The sequence below is a fragment of the Neofelis nebulosa genome, chromosome 6 (genome assembly GCF_028018385.1).
Source record: "Neofelis nebulosa isolate mNeoNeb1 chromosome 6, mNeoNeb1.pri, whole genome shotgun sequence".
In the NCBI taxonomy this organism is placed as follows: Eukaryota; Metazoa; Chordata; class Mammalia; order Carnivora; family Felidae; genus Neofelis; species Neofelis nebulosa.
Window position 1 is genome coordinate 38,184,487 of NC_080787.1, and position 14,211 is coordinate 38,198,697.

Here is a 14,211-nt window from a genome sequence, read left to right on the forward strand (position 1 = left end):
GGCCCAGCTGGGGCCCGAGGGGGCAGGGGTCAGTGTCATCAGTCTGAGGCCTGAGTCACTTCCTGACCATTGCTTCAGAGGCACCCAGAGCCACAGCCTGAGTGGCCAGCTCGTGCCCTCATGGGGTTGTGCCCACCTGGGCAGGAGCCCCGGTGTTCCTCACCTTTCTGGGCTCACCTCTGCCACCTCTGCTCAGGTGATGACACAGACGGGAGAGTCAGAAGCCTTGTCCCCACCCTGGGGAACTGGATCCTCAACCCAGAAGGAAATCTCAGTCCCCCGGACAATTCTGTCTTGCCTGCGCCCAGTCCTGAACTCTGGCTTCCAGGACGTCACCCCAGCCTCAGAGTCAGGGTGCCTTCCCCTGGCAGCCCTCCCAGGCACACAGCCCCTTCCCTTTTCCTCCCACAGGGTCTCAGGGCCAGAGCAGAGGATGGGGCAGGGAGGGTGGGGAATATGTCGGACACCCTAGTACGGGATGTGCGGAGGAAGACATGGTTTGATCAGTCGACATGTCCTCACGATGTGAGTGAGGGGGATGATTTGGAATGCAGACCATCTCCTTTAAGAAGCAAGGCCTCTCAACCCCTGCAGAGATGCTGCATAGACTTGGAGCTGAGAACATAGCCTCTAGAACCAGAGCTCACTTCTTTCTTTTCTTTTTTTTTTTTTTTTAACTTTTTATTGATTCATTTTGAGAGACACAGCTCAAGCCAGGGAGGGGCAGAGAGAGGAAGAATCCCAAGCAGGATCTCTTCTGTCAGCACAGAGCCTGATGTGGGGCCCGAACCCACGAACTCGTGAGATCATGACCTGACCGGAAATCAAGAAGGGGACACTTGACCAGGTGCCCCTGTGCTCACTTCTTCAACCCAGCTCTGCCCCTTGCCGGCTGTGCAACCTTCAGCAAGTTACTTAACCTCTCTGTACCTCGGGTTCCTCATCTCTATCATGAGGATAATAATCATACTGACTCACAGACCTCTTACCAGGGTTAAGGAGTTGTCTACGTAAAACACTTAGAATAATGACTGGCACATGGCAAACACAAGTGTTCAGTAAATATCTTTTCACTTCAAATGGGCTGATTTTTCCATTCCGTTTCATTCTCACTACAGTTTTCGATCTCCTACCGTGTGCCGGACATGAATAAGGCAGATTCCTTACCTGCAATGCCTGTTGGGCACTTCTGTGGGATCTCTGCACGGTCCTCACCCTGCGGTGGTTTTCCAGACCATGCCCGATGCTGCATAACTTGCACAGCTCTGTGGGAGGGACTGTGGCACAGGATTTGGGGCCTGCAGACTCCCTAGTGAGGACCCCCAGCTTGCTGTAGGCCACAAGCAAGTTGCTTTCCTTCTCCAAGACACCCTCTCTCCCTTTGACAACATGGAGGGAGAGGTCCCCACCCCTTCCCCAGGCCAGTGCAGTTTAAGATAAGTCAGGCATGTGGACCTCTTGTGGTTGTTCTCTGCCCACCCCGCCACCCCCGCTTCCTGGGAGGCCTCCGTGCTTTAATTCCAGCACAGAATCTTCTTCAGGCTTCATGGGCCACCAGACACAGGTGGCAGAAGGCCCTGGCTTATCATTGCCCTCATGGGGCAGTAGGAAGTCACAAAAAACTGTCCAACTGGAAATTTGAGCCTGGACTGGATAGTTGATGCTACAGAATTCCCGTTGTTAATTTTAAGTGTAAAAATGATATTGTGGTTATGTTTTAAGAGTAGTCCTGAACTTTTAGGGGCACGTGGTGGCTCAGATGGTTAAGCCTCTGACTTCAGCTCAGGTCCTGATCTCAGGGTTCGTGGGTTCGAGCCCCACATCTGGCTCTGAGCTGACAGCTGGGAGCCTGCTGAGAGCCTGATTCGGATTCTGTGTCTCCTTCTCTCTCTGGAGCTCCCCCCCCCCCCACACACACACTCTGTCTCTCTCAAAAATAACAACATTTTTTTTTAAAGAGTAGTTCTTATCTTTTAGAAATACAAAAAATATTTATGGGTGAAATTATATAAGGCCTAGTTTTGCTTCAAAATGATGGAAAACAAAATTGACTAAGAGTTGATATCATTGTTGCAGCTGAAGGATTGGGGTCATTCAGGTTCACTAGAACCTTACCGACGAAGTGCCGTCCAGAGAGCCCCGGAGCCTGGGAGCGGGTTAGAAATGCAGAATCTTGGCTCCACCCCAGATCAACTGAATCAGAAACTGTATTTTAATAAAATAAAATTCCCAGGGGATTCGTGAGCACGTTCAAATGTGAGAAAGCACTGGGCTATTCTACTTTCGTGCATTTTTGAAACTTTCCACAATCAAAAAGTTGTGGGGTGTGGTTTTGCTTTTCCAAAATTGTCTTCACCAGCCCCAGGCAGATCTTCCTGCCGAGTCCCGAGTCCCGGGCTGGAAGGACCTAGGGGGCCCTGTGATGTCCCGCTCCGCCCTACGAGGGACGCCCTGGGGTCCACCAGGCCGCCAGCGCCGCCCCTGCACCGCCCCCCCCCCCCCCCCCCCCGCCCCTGCAGGGCAGCGCACCTGCCGCCCCGGCTGGGTCTCCCGCCGCGTCCCCACACCGCCTGGGCCGTCGGGCAGGCCCGGGCGTGGCCGCACACCGCGCACCTGGGCGAGCCGGGAGCCCGCCCTCGCGCGGGGGAGGAGCTGGCGGCGGGGCGGGCCGGGCCGTGACCGCGAGCGGGGGCCGGGTGCCGGGAGCCCGGCGGGCCGCGAACGCAGGCGCCGCGCCGGGGCCACCGAGATTGGGTGCCCGGGATGAGCTTCACCCGGAAAAAGGGCTTCTACAAGCAGGACGTCAACAAGACCGCCTGGGAGCTGCCCAAGACCTACGTGTCGCCGACGCACGTAGGCAGCGGGGCCTATGGCGCCGTGTGGTGAGACCCCCCGGGCCTTCGCGCCGCAGGGGGGCGCGGGGGGGCGCGGGGCGTCGGGCCGGACACGCGGCGGGCGCATAGGCACGGGGACGCAGGTGGAGCCTCCCGACAAGCCGGGCCAGTGCACCCCTTCCCAGACCTGCCTTGGGGGGGTCCCCTCCGCCGCTGGGCCCTCGGGGCCGCTCGCCCAACCGCCTTGAGCGAGGACCCCAAGGTCCAGAGTCCCTGCGGGCTTGGAAGACCCTCGCAGGGGCTCTTCCTGAGCCGAGCGCTTGGAGCTGGGAGGAGGCGACTGGGCAGCGGAGTATGAGCAAGAAGCCTCAGGCTGGCAGAGGCTGGCAGAGGCTGGCCTGAGGCCACTACAGGCGCCATCTCACTTTTCTCACTTTGCGGGGTCTCTGTGGCTTGAATTAGGACTGGGTCTGGTTCTCCAGGACTTGAACCTTATAGGGGACCCGGGAGTTCATCCAGGTGAATCCCTGATGTTACAAGTGGGCACACTGAGGCCCAAAGAGGGAGAAGCGACTTGCCAAGTTGCAAAGAGTGAGCTTCCCTCCGGGTTCTGGATCCTGTTGGCATTAACTTGTGTATCGCCAGGCTCCGTGCACCCCTGTCAGTTACTGCTGGTCCCCTCTGATACCCCTGACCTGTCACTGTACCTGAGGCTGCTCCCCATGTCCCGGCGGGGGGGGGGGGGGTGGCCTCTGTGCCTCCCAGCCTAGTCCCTTGGCCAGGAGGGATTTTTTTTGGGGGGGGGGTGGTGGTGGATGGCCTGGACTCCCCTGAGTGACCTGGGAGATTCCACCTGGGACGTGGAGTGGGGGCTGCTGGGCAGGAAAGCCACAGCCCGCTCACCTGTCTGTGCCCTACAGCTCCGCCATCGACAAGCGGTCAGGGGAGAAGGTGGCCATCAAGAAGCTGAGCCGGCCCTTCCAGTCGGAGATCTTTGCCAAGCGGGCCTACCGAGAGCTGCGCCTGCTAAAGCACATGCAGCATGAGAATGTAGGGCTGGGCCTGGGGGCTGCTCCGGAGAAGGGAGGGGGAGCCGGGGAGGGGTCCTGACCAGGTCCCTCCCTGTGTGTGTGGATGGGGGGGGGAGGGCGCCGGCCTGAAGGGTGCAGGGAGCTCAGGACAGGGCCAGGAGAAGGGGACTCTCCTCCCTGCCCCTCCCACTCTTGTTCCTCACCTCATTAAAACGAGGCACCAGGACCTGCCCTGCCTACTTCCCAGGAAGGGTGAAAAGGGTAGTTTTGGCAGTGGAGCAAAAGGAGCTTTGGGAGATGCAAACATACTGTTTCATGGGCACAGAGGCGCTTTGTCATTTGTTCTGAGGTCTCAGAGCTGTGGTGCCCCCCATCCTGGTTGATGTATTTGCACACGTGGCCCTGATAATAACAACAATAACCACAGACAGTTGAGCACCTACTGTGTGTCAAGTGCTCTTCTCGGAGCTTTGCAGAAACTGACTTGTTAATCCTCACCGTATTACAAGAGTTAAGTACTATTACTCCCAGGTACAGAAGAGGAAACTGAGGCACAGAAAGACTAAGAGGTCATATGGTTAGTCAGTGACAGAGCTGGGATTTGAACCTAGGCTCTGGGGCCTCAGTGCAGAATTATGAGAGCATCTTGTCTGACAGAAGCAGCTGGGAAAGCTGGTCACCCAGCTCTGGGCCTAGCAACTGGGCTTTGGAACAGGATACCTAGGTTGGAGGGTGAACATTTAAAATAATGATTTCAAAACATTGGGCACGCTTTAAGCCCCGTTGCTCTTCAGCCAGCCCCTCCCCATTGCCCCCAGCCACAGGTGATCTTGCCCCTGGATTCCTCTTCTGCCCTTTTTACTGCTTCTGAGAAGGCCAGGAGCCTGCCTCCTGCTGGAGACGGTGTATTAGGAAAGGGCCGGTGGTCATAGGCATGACTGGGGCCCCGGGGCTAGGGGGAGAGAGGGCTGTGGCGGCTGCCCAGCCTCACTGACAACCTTCTCCCCAGGTCATTGGGCTCCTGGATGTCTTCACCCCAGCCTCCTCCCTGCGCGGCTTCCATGACTTGTGAGTTGGGCTGCACTGGGTTCCGGGGCATCTGCAGGCCTTACTTGCCCCTCGGGAGCAAGCTGGGGGAGAGTCCAGATTTCTCTCTTCTGGGTAGGGGGGCTTCCTGTCCTGCTAGTCCCTTTGTGCCGTCCACTAATGCGTGATTCTGTCTGGATTCTGTCTGGATCCAGCCAAGGGTGGAGAGAAAGGCAGGCAGGAAGAGGTGGGAGGGGCTTAGCGGGGTCCTTGACTGATACAGAGCTGTCTGCTTGTTGGCTTCGCTTACTACCCGCTTTAATACCACCAAGACCTCATTGCCAGTCCTCACAGGATCTGCACCGGCTTACCTCCCTATTCTGTGGGGTCCCAGGTGTGGGTCTGGGCATGGAGCGAGGAGCGGGAAGGCTTGGCTGCCTCTGGCTGATGGGGTGTTTGACAGTCACATAGAACCAGAAAATTTAGACCAGTGCCTGGTCTAAAACAGAGGAATCTTTAGGAAGATGGAGTCTTTCTTTTTTTCCCAATCTTTCTTTCTTTTTTTCTTTAAGTTTACTTATTTATTTTTGAGAGAGAGAGAGAGAACAAAAGCAGGAGGAGGGGCAGAGGGAGGAGAGAGAGAATCCCAAGCAGGCTTCATGCTGTCCTTGTAGAGCCCCACACGGGGCTCAAACTCACGAACTGTGGGATCATGACCTGAGCCGAAATCAAGAGTCAGATAGATGCTCAACTGACTGGGCCACCCAGGCTCCCTGAACTGACCCTATTTCACATGCAGCTGAAGGTCTTTTTGTTAGGATGCTTTTGTTTTAAATTTAATGCAGTGATTCCGAATGGAGTTTTTTTTCCAATGAAGCCAGCTGCTGGGCTTAACGTGGGGAATTTAAAGTGGACCAGCCCCCCAGGAAGGGTGGGGGTGTAGTCTCGAAATGAATACTCACAGTAGTGTGGTCGGTGCTCTATGTATGGTCAAGTGCTGGGGACTGTATGCTGCCTCAGGGGGCTTCACAGAGGAAGCTCGAACTCAACCCCAAAGGGTGAGTAGATGTTTGCCTGCAGTAAAGGTGCCAAAAGCATCCCGGGCAGAAGGAACCGCATGGACAAAGGCCATGGTGCATGAAAGAGACTGGACTGTTGGGGCGATATTGAGAAGTTCACTGTGGCTAGTGAAGGCCAGTGGCTGGTTTGGTCAAGGGAAGAGTCCACACTTGATCCCACAGGCAGCCTCAAGTCCAGGGAGGATTTGAACATTGGGGTAATGTGGTCAGATAAGATTTTGGGGTGCACTGTGGCAGGAGAGAGAGCCTGGAGAGTAGTGTCCCAGACCCAGACCTTGATCTAAATAAGGCAGAGGTGATGGGATGCCAAAGAGCAGACCTGAGACCTGTCAAAAGGCCCTATCTGTTGGGACGCAGTGGCTGGGAGAGGGGGGTGTAGGTCAAGATGCCAGGCTCCTGCTTGAAATACAAAGTGGAGGAAGAACAGACGTTGGTAGAAAGAACGAACTCCATTTTTGGACACTACTTTTGAGGAGCCTATGAACGTTCCAGTGTTTAATCAGCAGTTGCAAACACATCTGGAGCCCAGGAAGGTCTGGGCTAGGGTAGAACATGGTATAATACTGTTGATTAAGAGACCAACAGAGAATCTTGAGGAGGTGTCAGACTGCAAGAAGTCCAATAGGAAGAAAGGGAGCCACAGGTGTGTGTGTGGGGGGAGGAGGGCGGTCATTGGTGATCTTGATCTGAGCCATTTCGGAGGGGCAGAAGCAGACACCAGATTGTTAAGGGATTGGAAGTTAAGGCAGCGGGTCAAGAGGTGTGGTCCACTCTTTCTAGAAGTTTGGCTGGGGAGGGAAGGAGGGAGAAAGGGTAGTTATTTGAAGAACCAAGTCAAGGGAAGGTGGTTCTAGCATGGTGAGACTTCAAGCTTGTCACCAGAGAAGAAAGAACCAGGGTCCATGTGGAGGTGAAAGACAACACTAGGGAGGGGACAGTGCATAAGCAGGGTCCCTCATGGGGGAGGGCAGATGATCAGGTAAAAGAAAGTTTCAGAAAATCACAGGCTCATAGAGATGGCCTTCATCACATCCTTTTTTTTTTTTTTTTTAATATTCCTTTTTAAAAATTGTTTTTAAGTTTATTTATTTATTTTGAGAGAGAGAGAGAGCAAGCTGGGGAGGAGCAGAGGAAGAGAATCCCAAGCAGGCTCTGTGCTGTCAGCGCAGAACCCGATGCAGGGCTCGATCTCACAAATCGGGAGATCGTGACCTGAGTAGAAAGCAAGAGTCGGATGCTTAACTGACTGAGCCACCCAGGCACCCCTTTGATATTCCTTTTTAAATCATATTTTGTTCTGGACGTTGCTGTTACTACCTTGAGCAACAGCTATATTTTGCTGACCTTGACCTGTTTTGCAATCCCACAGGAGGGTACAATGGCTCAGCTACTCCTTCTTCCTTCTTCTGCCCTTCTATAATAATAAAAATAAAATGTTTTATTATTTCCTTCTTGGAAGGGCACACATCCTTGGTTGTTTGTGGAGTTCTCCCAGCTGGTCATGACCCTCTGGGGGAAAAAGTATTTAAACAGAAGCAGAGGGGAACTCTGGCAGATGTTTCTAAGTCACAGCTGTGGCTTTCTGTGGGGCGTGGAAGGGGGCAAGGCGAGGGCACACAGATCCATTTGGTTTTCCTGAGCACGCTCCAGCTAGAATGCTTACCCTGAGCTCTGCCAGCTGGGTGGCCACCGTGGCCAGGCTGGGGGCCAGAAGCCAGGAGGCCCGTGTGGAGGTCCGGCTGGCTATGGCGGGGGCTGGTTCTTGCACACGGAGGCCACCTCTAAGGCCTGTGCTCTGCCCCAGCTCCTTTGCACCTCCTGTGATCTCAGGCCTGGGGCTGGGCGGGACTGGGGACTGTCAAGAAGCTCTCATGCCTTGCAGCTACCTGGTGATGCCATTCATGCAGACAGACCTGCAGAAGATCATGGGGATGGAGTTCAGTGAGGACAAGATCCAGTACCTGGTGTATCAGATGCTCAAGGGTCTTAAGGTGCGTGGGGGCCCGGAAGGTGACCGAGGGGGGCGCCTTGGTGTTGACACCTGAGGTTTGGAGAACACCAGGACTTGGGGGCTGGGAGAGCACCCTGTGACAGGGAAGAGGAGGTTTGGAGCCAGCCTGAACCACCTGGTGTGGCAGCCGGGTGCCGGACTCACCCTTCGCACTCTCTCCCTCTCTCTCACACAGTACATCCACTCAGCTGGGGTCGTCCACAGGGTGAGTGCTCTCTCCGCTCCGGTCCTCAGAGGCCCCTCCACCCTCCGCACCATGGAAGGATTCTCCACAGCCGGGGAGGAGGAAAGGAGTGGGGAGGCGAGAGTCCTCTGGAACCTGGCGTGTGGATATTTCCCCCCCCAGCCTTGGCCCAGGAAGGCCTGCTCAGAAGAACGTTGTGTTCTGGGGAACTTTCTGGGTGCTGCAAACGAAGCAAGCCTTGAACTGTTTCAGGCTCCAGGAATCAGGAGTATCTTAGAGCTAGATGGGCCCAGGAGGACACCTGGTGCAGCCGTCATTTTCCACACGAGGAGACTGACACCCAGAGAGGGGAGGGGGGGGCAGGCTCCCATCTCTGCCTCTCGGCCCAGTGCTTCCTCTCTCCTCTCATCTAGGACCTGAAGCCGGGCAACCTGGCCGTAAACGAGGACTGTGAGCTGAAGGTGAGTGGGCATGGGCTGGGGCGGGTTGGGGTGGGCCCCTCTCCCCTGGGAGCCCCCAAAAGCTGCTCCAGGACTGTCTGCAGCAACTCTTTGTCCCTCTGTCCCGCGAGTCACAGATCTTGGATTTTGGGCTGGCCCGGCACGCAGATGCTGAGATGACCGGCTATGTGGTGACCCGCTGGTACCGGGCCCCTGAGGTGATCCTCAGCTGGATGCACTACAACCAGACTGGTCAGTGGCCAGCTGCTCGGGGGTGGCAGGGGCCGGGGATCTTCTCTGGAAGCTTCTCCAGGGCCGTTGTAGTTCCTTTGGGTCGACTGACTGCCGGGTCCTGGTCAGCTGGTCCAGGTGATGCTTCCTCCCTCCCTCCGCAGTGGACATCTGGTCTGTGGGCTGTATCATGGCAGAGATGCTGACCGGGAAAACTCTGTTCAAGGGGAAAGATTGTATCCTTTGCTGGAAAAGCCCACCTCCATCCCGGGATTCATTCCTTCAACAGACACTTTATTACTTTAATCCCTCTTTTTTTGTTGTTATTGCAGAAGTGGTACGTGCTCACTCTAGAACAACTGTATTATTTTATTTTTAATGCTTATTTATTTATTTTTCAGAGAGAGAGAACAGGGGAGGGGCAGAGAGGGAGACAGAGAGAGAGAGAGAGAGAATCCCAAGCAGGCTCTGTCTGCACTGACAGTGCAGAGCCTGATGCAGGGCTTGAGCTCATGAACCACAAGATCATGACCTGAGCTGAAATCAAGAGTCAAATGCTTAACTGACTGAGCCACCCGGGTGCCCTCTGACTCTAGAACAATTTTAAAATGCAGGTAAGGGAACTGATGAAAAGCACCACTTGTCATTCCGGCACCGTGTAGAAAATACATCATGCTTTGGCATCACACACACTAATTGAGCCCCTGTGTGCTGTGCAGGAGGAGAATATGTGGAGTCTGCACTGCCGAACTCAGTGTGCGGCAGGGGGGACGGTGATGAAGAGAGGGATGAAGGTGGCTGGGCGGGATGGGAGCTGGAAAGGGGTCGTGTCCAGGAACATTTGTGGCGAAGGACTCTTAACCCAGCCTGGTGGGTGGGAAGCCTTCCAGACACCTGTGTCCTCTCCGGAAGGAAGGCACGTCTGGAGCCTGGCTCGTTGCCACGGGGCCTGGGTGGGAGTGACGGAAGGGCGGCGGGAAGGGCAGCCTCAGATCTACCAGCAGCGAGTGAGGCGGAGCCTTAACCCACTGCCAAGACCTGGACCAGCTGTCCCAGATCCTGAAAGTGACCGGGGTGCCGGGTGCAGAGTTTGTGCAGAAGTTGAATGACAAAGCAGTGAGTGGCAAATGGGTCTAGACTGGCCTCGGCTGTGCACTTGGCTAACCAGGGGTCACGTGGGCTGTGGGCCTTTGGGAAGGAGGGCTCCCCCGTTGCCTCCTTTTTGCCCTGGCAGATGCTCTTGCCTTCATCCCACTTTGGGCTTTGACCTGAGCCTTCAGCCCGGTTCCAGGGCATTTCTGGGGTCCCCCCGCTCTGTACCCCAAGTCCTGAGCCCGAGGGGCTGACAGATGGGGATTACTCAGTGCTTCTCTGTCTTCCAGGCCAAATCCTACATCCAGTCCCTGCCACAGAGCCCCAAGAAGGATTTCTCTCAGCTCTTCCCACGGGCCAGCCCCCAGGGTGAGTCTTGTGCCCTGCCTTCCACGGGTCTCTGACGGGCCTCTGACGTCTGTCCCAGCGGACCGGCTCTCCCAGGCCTGGGATGTGAGATGAGTGTTCTGTCGCTGCAGCCACAGACCTGCTAGAGAAGATGTTGGAGCTGGACGTGGACAAGCGTCTGACGGCCTCGCAGGCCCTCACCCACCCCTTCTTTGAACCCTTCCGAGACCCGGAGGAGGAGACAGAGGCCCCGCAGCCATTTGATGACTCCTTAGAACATGAGAAACTCACAGTGGATGAATGGAAGCGTAAGAGCTGGGGGCCTCGGGTTCGTCCTCTCTCTGCCTGCAGCCTCTCTCTCCTTTGGCTCCACGGTTTCCATGCGTGGCCTCTGGCGGCCCCACCGCCCTCCTGGATCACTATCAACACCTCCTTCTCTCTGAGCAGATATTGTCTCCTGTGTGCATTTCTCACTCCCTGAGCTGACTTCTGCTCCACGTTACATCCGGGGAGGGGGCCTCTCTTTTGCTCTGGGCACCCGCCCCCCCCCCTCCCCCCCCCCCCCCACACACACCTCACACCTCACACCTCGGGCCACCCTGTGTTTCTCAGAGCACATCTACAAGGAGATTGTGAACTTCAGCCCCATTGCCCGGAAGGACTCACGGCGCCGGTGTGGCATGAAGCTGCAGTGACGTGCCCAGCCTCACCCTTAGCTGAGCCCAGGGACCACCACCCGGCACCACCTGCCAGACACTGCCCCTGGGACCGATGTCTGTTTGTCACTACTACAGTTTCAGCTCTTCTTGGATTATAGCCTTCCAGGCGGAGGACACAGGGCCCTTGTCCTTGTGGTAGGAAACAGGCCTAGTACATGCAGAATTCAGGGATGTTGGCTGGGAGAAAACAGCTCTGATCACAACCAGCCACATTAAAATGCCAGTCTGGAGAATCGCCTACGTGTGGGGGTCCTTCTTTCGGGCTGAGGGGCGGACTGAGCCAGGGCAGGGGGTCTGGGCGGTGACGGCTTATTCGTTCGCTAAGGCTGCTGTGACAAATCCCCACAAACCGGATGGCCTAAAACAGCAGGACTTTATGCCCTCACAGCTCTGCTCGCAGGAAGTCTGAAATCAAGGTGTCGGAGGGGCCATGTTCCCTCTGAAGATTCAGAGCAGAATCCTCCCTTGCTTCTCTTCAGCTGCTGGTGGCTTCTGGAACCGTTGGTGTTCCTTGGCTTGCAGCTACATCACTCCAGTCTCTGCCCCTGTCTTCACGTGGCCTGTTGCCCTCCGCGTATCTGTCTGGCCTCGCCTGTTCTTATAAGAACACCAGTGATTGAATTTAGGGCTCCCCCTAATAATCCTGTCTGATCTCATCTCGGTCCTTGCTAATTACATCTACCCAGACCCTGTTTTCAAATAAGGTCACATTCTGAGGTTCTGGGTGGACATGGATTCGGGGAGGACACTACTGGACCCACTACTGATGGCCACGAGGGAGGGGCTCCTTCCTGGGCCCCGCGCTCTGTTGCCGAGCCAGACGTGTTTGGCTGCTAAATTAAGGGAGTTGCAGAGAGCTGCAGCTGGTGAGACATTACATGCAGGTTATTTTGGGTGAGTGATAAGCAATCAAGATACGAAACAATAGCAGGTTTGCTGACTGGGAGCTGCAGAAGGCAGGCAGAAACAGGCTTTTTCCGGGCTTTCTGGAAAACTGTTCCGCTCCGGCCTCTTCTCGGGAATGATACATCTCTCCTGAGCTTTAACCTGACAGTGGATAGGATTTTTCTGTTTACTTTTGAAGAGCTTTGGCAAGAACAAATTCCCACGCACAGGGAAGGAGCCAGGAGCCTGGCCTTGTCGTTCCAGCCCTGGGGCCTGGGGTTAAATGCAGATTCCTGGGCCCTGCCCCAGACACTCTGATTTAGCAGGTCTGAAGCTGAGACCTGAGAACATTTAATGAAGACCTCCCTGACCCATGCCCAGGGATTCTGATGGACGCCAGACCTTATTTAGAAAAACATTTCATTGGGTTCAGTACCATTTGTCAAGGCCTAAATCAGCAACCTGCAATGGAGGACTTACATGGGCTTCACACACTCATTTTACAGAAGTGAAGACTGAGGCTCGGGGCACTTTTAGGGGGGTGAAACTGTTCTGAGACTATAATGGTGGACACATCGCATCATGCATTAGTGAAAACCAGCAGAACTGAATACCACAGGGTGAACCCTCAAGTAAACCATAGACTTTAGTTAATAATAATGTATCAGTATTGGTTCCTCACTTGTAACAAATGGACCACACTAATGCAACCTGTTAATAATAGGGTAACTGCGAGGCAGGGGCGGGAGGAGTGTTGGGGAGGGAGTATATGGAACTTTCTGTACTTTGGCATGAGTTTTCTGCAAACCTAAAATTGCTCTAAAGAAACCATGTCTACTTTTAAAAAAAGAGAAGAAAAAGGCTTGAGGTCCCAGGGAGATAGGGTCTGATACCCACAGCCAGGGAGTAGGGGTGTCGGGAATTGAACCGAGCAGCCTTGACCACTGGGCCCAAGACACTTAACCCACACTTGGATTCAATGGTGGCTCAGCCTTCTGTACCTTCTAGCCTGCCTCTCTGAACTTCTCTGCCTATGTCCATGGATTCTGCTTCCTCTCCCACAGGGTGAACCTGCCGTCAAGGAGAGAGGGGCTGGCCATGTCCTGCCACAGCCCTCACCTTGCTGGTTACTAAACTGCCCCAAGTCCCCCGAGTCAAAATCCCTCAGTTAAATCTTTCAGCCTTCTGAGACTCCTCACTGGTCCCAAGGACACAGTCCAGTCTCCTTGGCCTGGCATTCAAAGCCTCTGGCATCCTACCTAACATCATGTACTCTTACTGCCTCCTATTTTCCTCCCCCCCAGCGTGACTTGCCAGACCACCAGTCCTGGGATACACCACGGGGCTCACTCTGCACATGAACAGGTTAAAGGTTCTGACAAGTCCGTCAGTAAAGAGGTCTGCTCAACATTAACCCTGAACTTGCCAAATGTCCTTAACCACAAGACCCCGTCTCCTGAGAGCCATCACACACACAGCCCCCATTTGCGCAGTGAAGCTCAGGGCACGAGTCCCAGGACTGCTCCCCAGGTGGGCCTGGAGCTTCTTTCAGAGCCTCTGCCTAAGAGGTCCTTCACCCCCCTCCTCACTTAGGAAAATCCTCCTTAGCCTTCAAGACTCTGCCTCAGGCCGCCATCGAGAAGAAAGTTCTCCATCGACGGCCATACCACCCTGAACGCGCCGGATCTCATCTGATCTCGGAAGCTAAGCAGGGTCGGGCCTGGTTAGTACTTGGATGGGAGAAGAAGTTCTCCATAATCCTCCCTAAGAGAATGGGTGTTTTCCTCCCTCTGCCCCAGGCCCTCTGTGGGGGGTAGCTACAGTCTGTTACAGTCCGTGTGGTTCTGCCTCCCCTCCCCATAGCACACTGTGAGCCCTGCTTGGGACAGCTATCTGTGAATGGGCAGATGTCGTCCCAGGGTCCTGCCGATCATGTCTCTGCCCCCACCAGACTGCATAGTATCAAGGGCAGAGAACAAAGCAGGAAGCAGAAGCAGGTGGCCCTGGCCTGCATCTTAGAGTTGCTCCCCCGAAAATTTCTAGGCTTTCAAACTCCCAGGCCTTTGCCCATCATCCCAGTGTCCCTCCAGTCCCTCCCCATCCCAGAAGTAAACTTCTGTGTGTCACTTCAACCCCTTCCCTACAATCCTCTCACACCCGGGAAGTTTCTCCAAAGGGAGGTGACAGTGCCGGGCAGTGGGAAGGGGTTCATGGATTCTGGCCTCGCCCGTCGGGCACATGGCTGGAGGGACAGGAAACGAGTCCAATTATAGGCTGGCTGGGGGACTGGGCTCAGCTACTCTCAGAATCGGCCTGCAGGACCTCTGACGA

The 14,211-nt window shown here is 55.2% G+C and overlaps 1 protein-coding gene across 6 annotated transcripts; it reads left to right on the plus strand.

The window, feature by feature from the left end:
* Nucleotides 1-2,652: 2,652 nt before the first annotated feature.
* MAPK13 (mitogen-activated protein kinase 13) lies at nt 2,653-11,230 on the plus strand. Of its 6 annotated transcripts, none has more exons than XM_058733706.1 (12): nt 2,653-2,882; nt 3,755-3,884; nt 4,875-4,933; nt 7,853-7,961; nt 8,157-8,186; nt 8,579-8,626; nt 8,710-8,857; nt 9,001-9,072; nt 9,873-9,952; nt 10,219-10,297; nt 10,408-10,584; nt 10,889-11,230. In XM_058733706.1, the coding sequence occupies exons 1-12, from the start codon at nt 2,764-2,766 to the stop codon at nt 10,969-10,971; spliced, it is 1,134 nt and encodes a 377-aa protein (XP_058589689.1). In that variant the 5' UTR covers nt 2,653-2,763; the 3' UTR covers nt 10,972-11,230. The 6 variants fall into 6 exon arrangements, with proteins under 6 accessions (XP_058589689.1, XP_058589690.1, XP_058589692.1 ...); XM_058733708.1 differs by having other exon boundaries at nt 2,656-2,882; nt 8,743-8,857; XM_058733711.1 differs by having other exon boundaries at nt 2,705-2,853.
* Nucleotides 11,231-14,211: the final 2,981 nt, after the last annotated feature.

Coding starts and splice junctions, on each gene's coding strand:
- MAPK13 (XM_058733706.1), top strand. CDS start 2,764: ATGAGCTTCACCCGGAAAAAGGGCTTCTACAAGCAGGACGTCAACAAG. Junction 4,934..7,852: donor CTGCGCGGCTTCCATGACTT/GTGAGTTGGGCT, acceptor CATGCCTTGCAG/CTACCTGGTGATGCCATTCA. Junction 10,585..10,888: donor CACAGTGGATGAATGGAAGC/GTAAGAGCTGGG, acceptor TGTGTTTCTCAG/AGCACATCTACAAGGAGATT.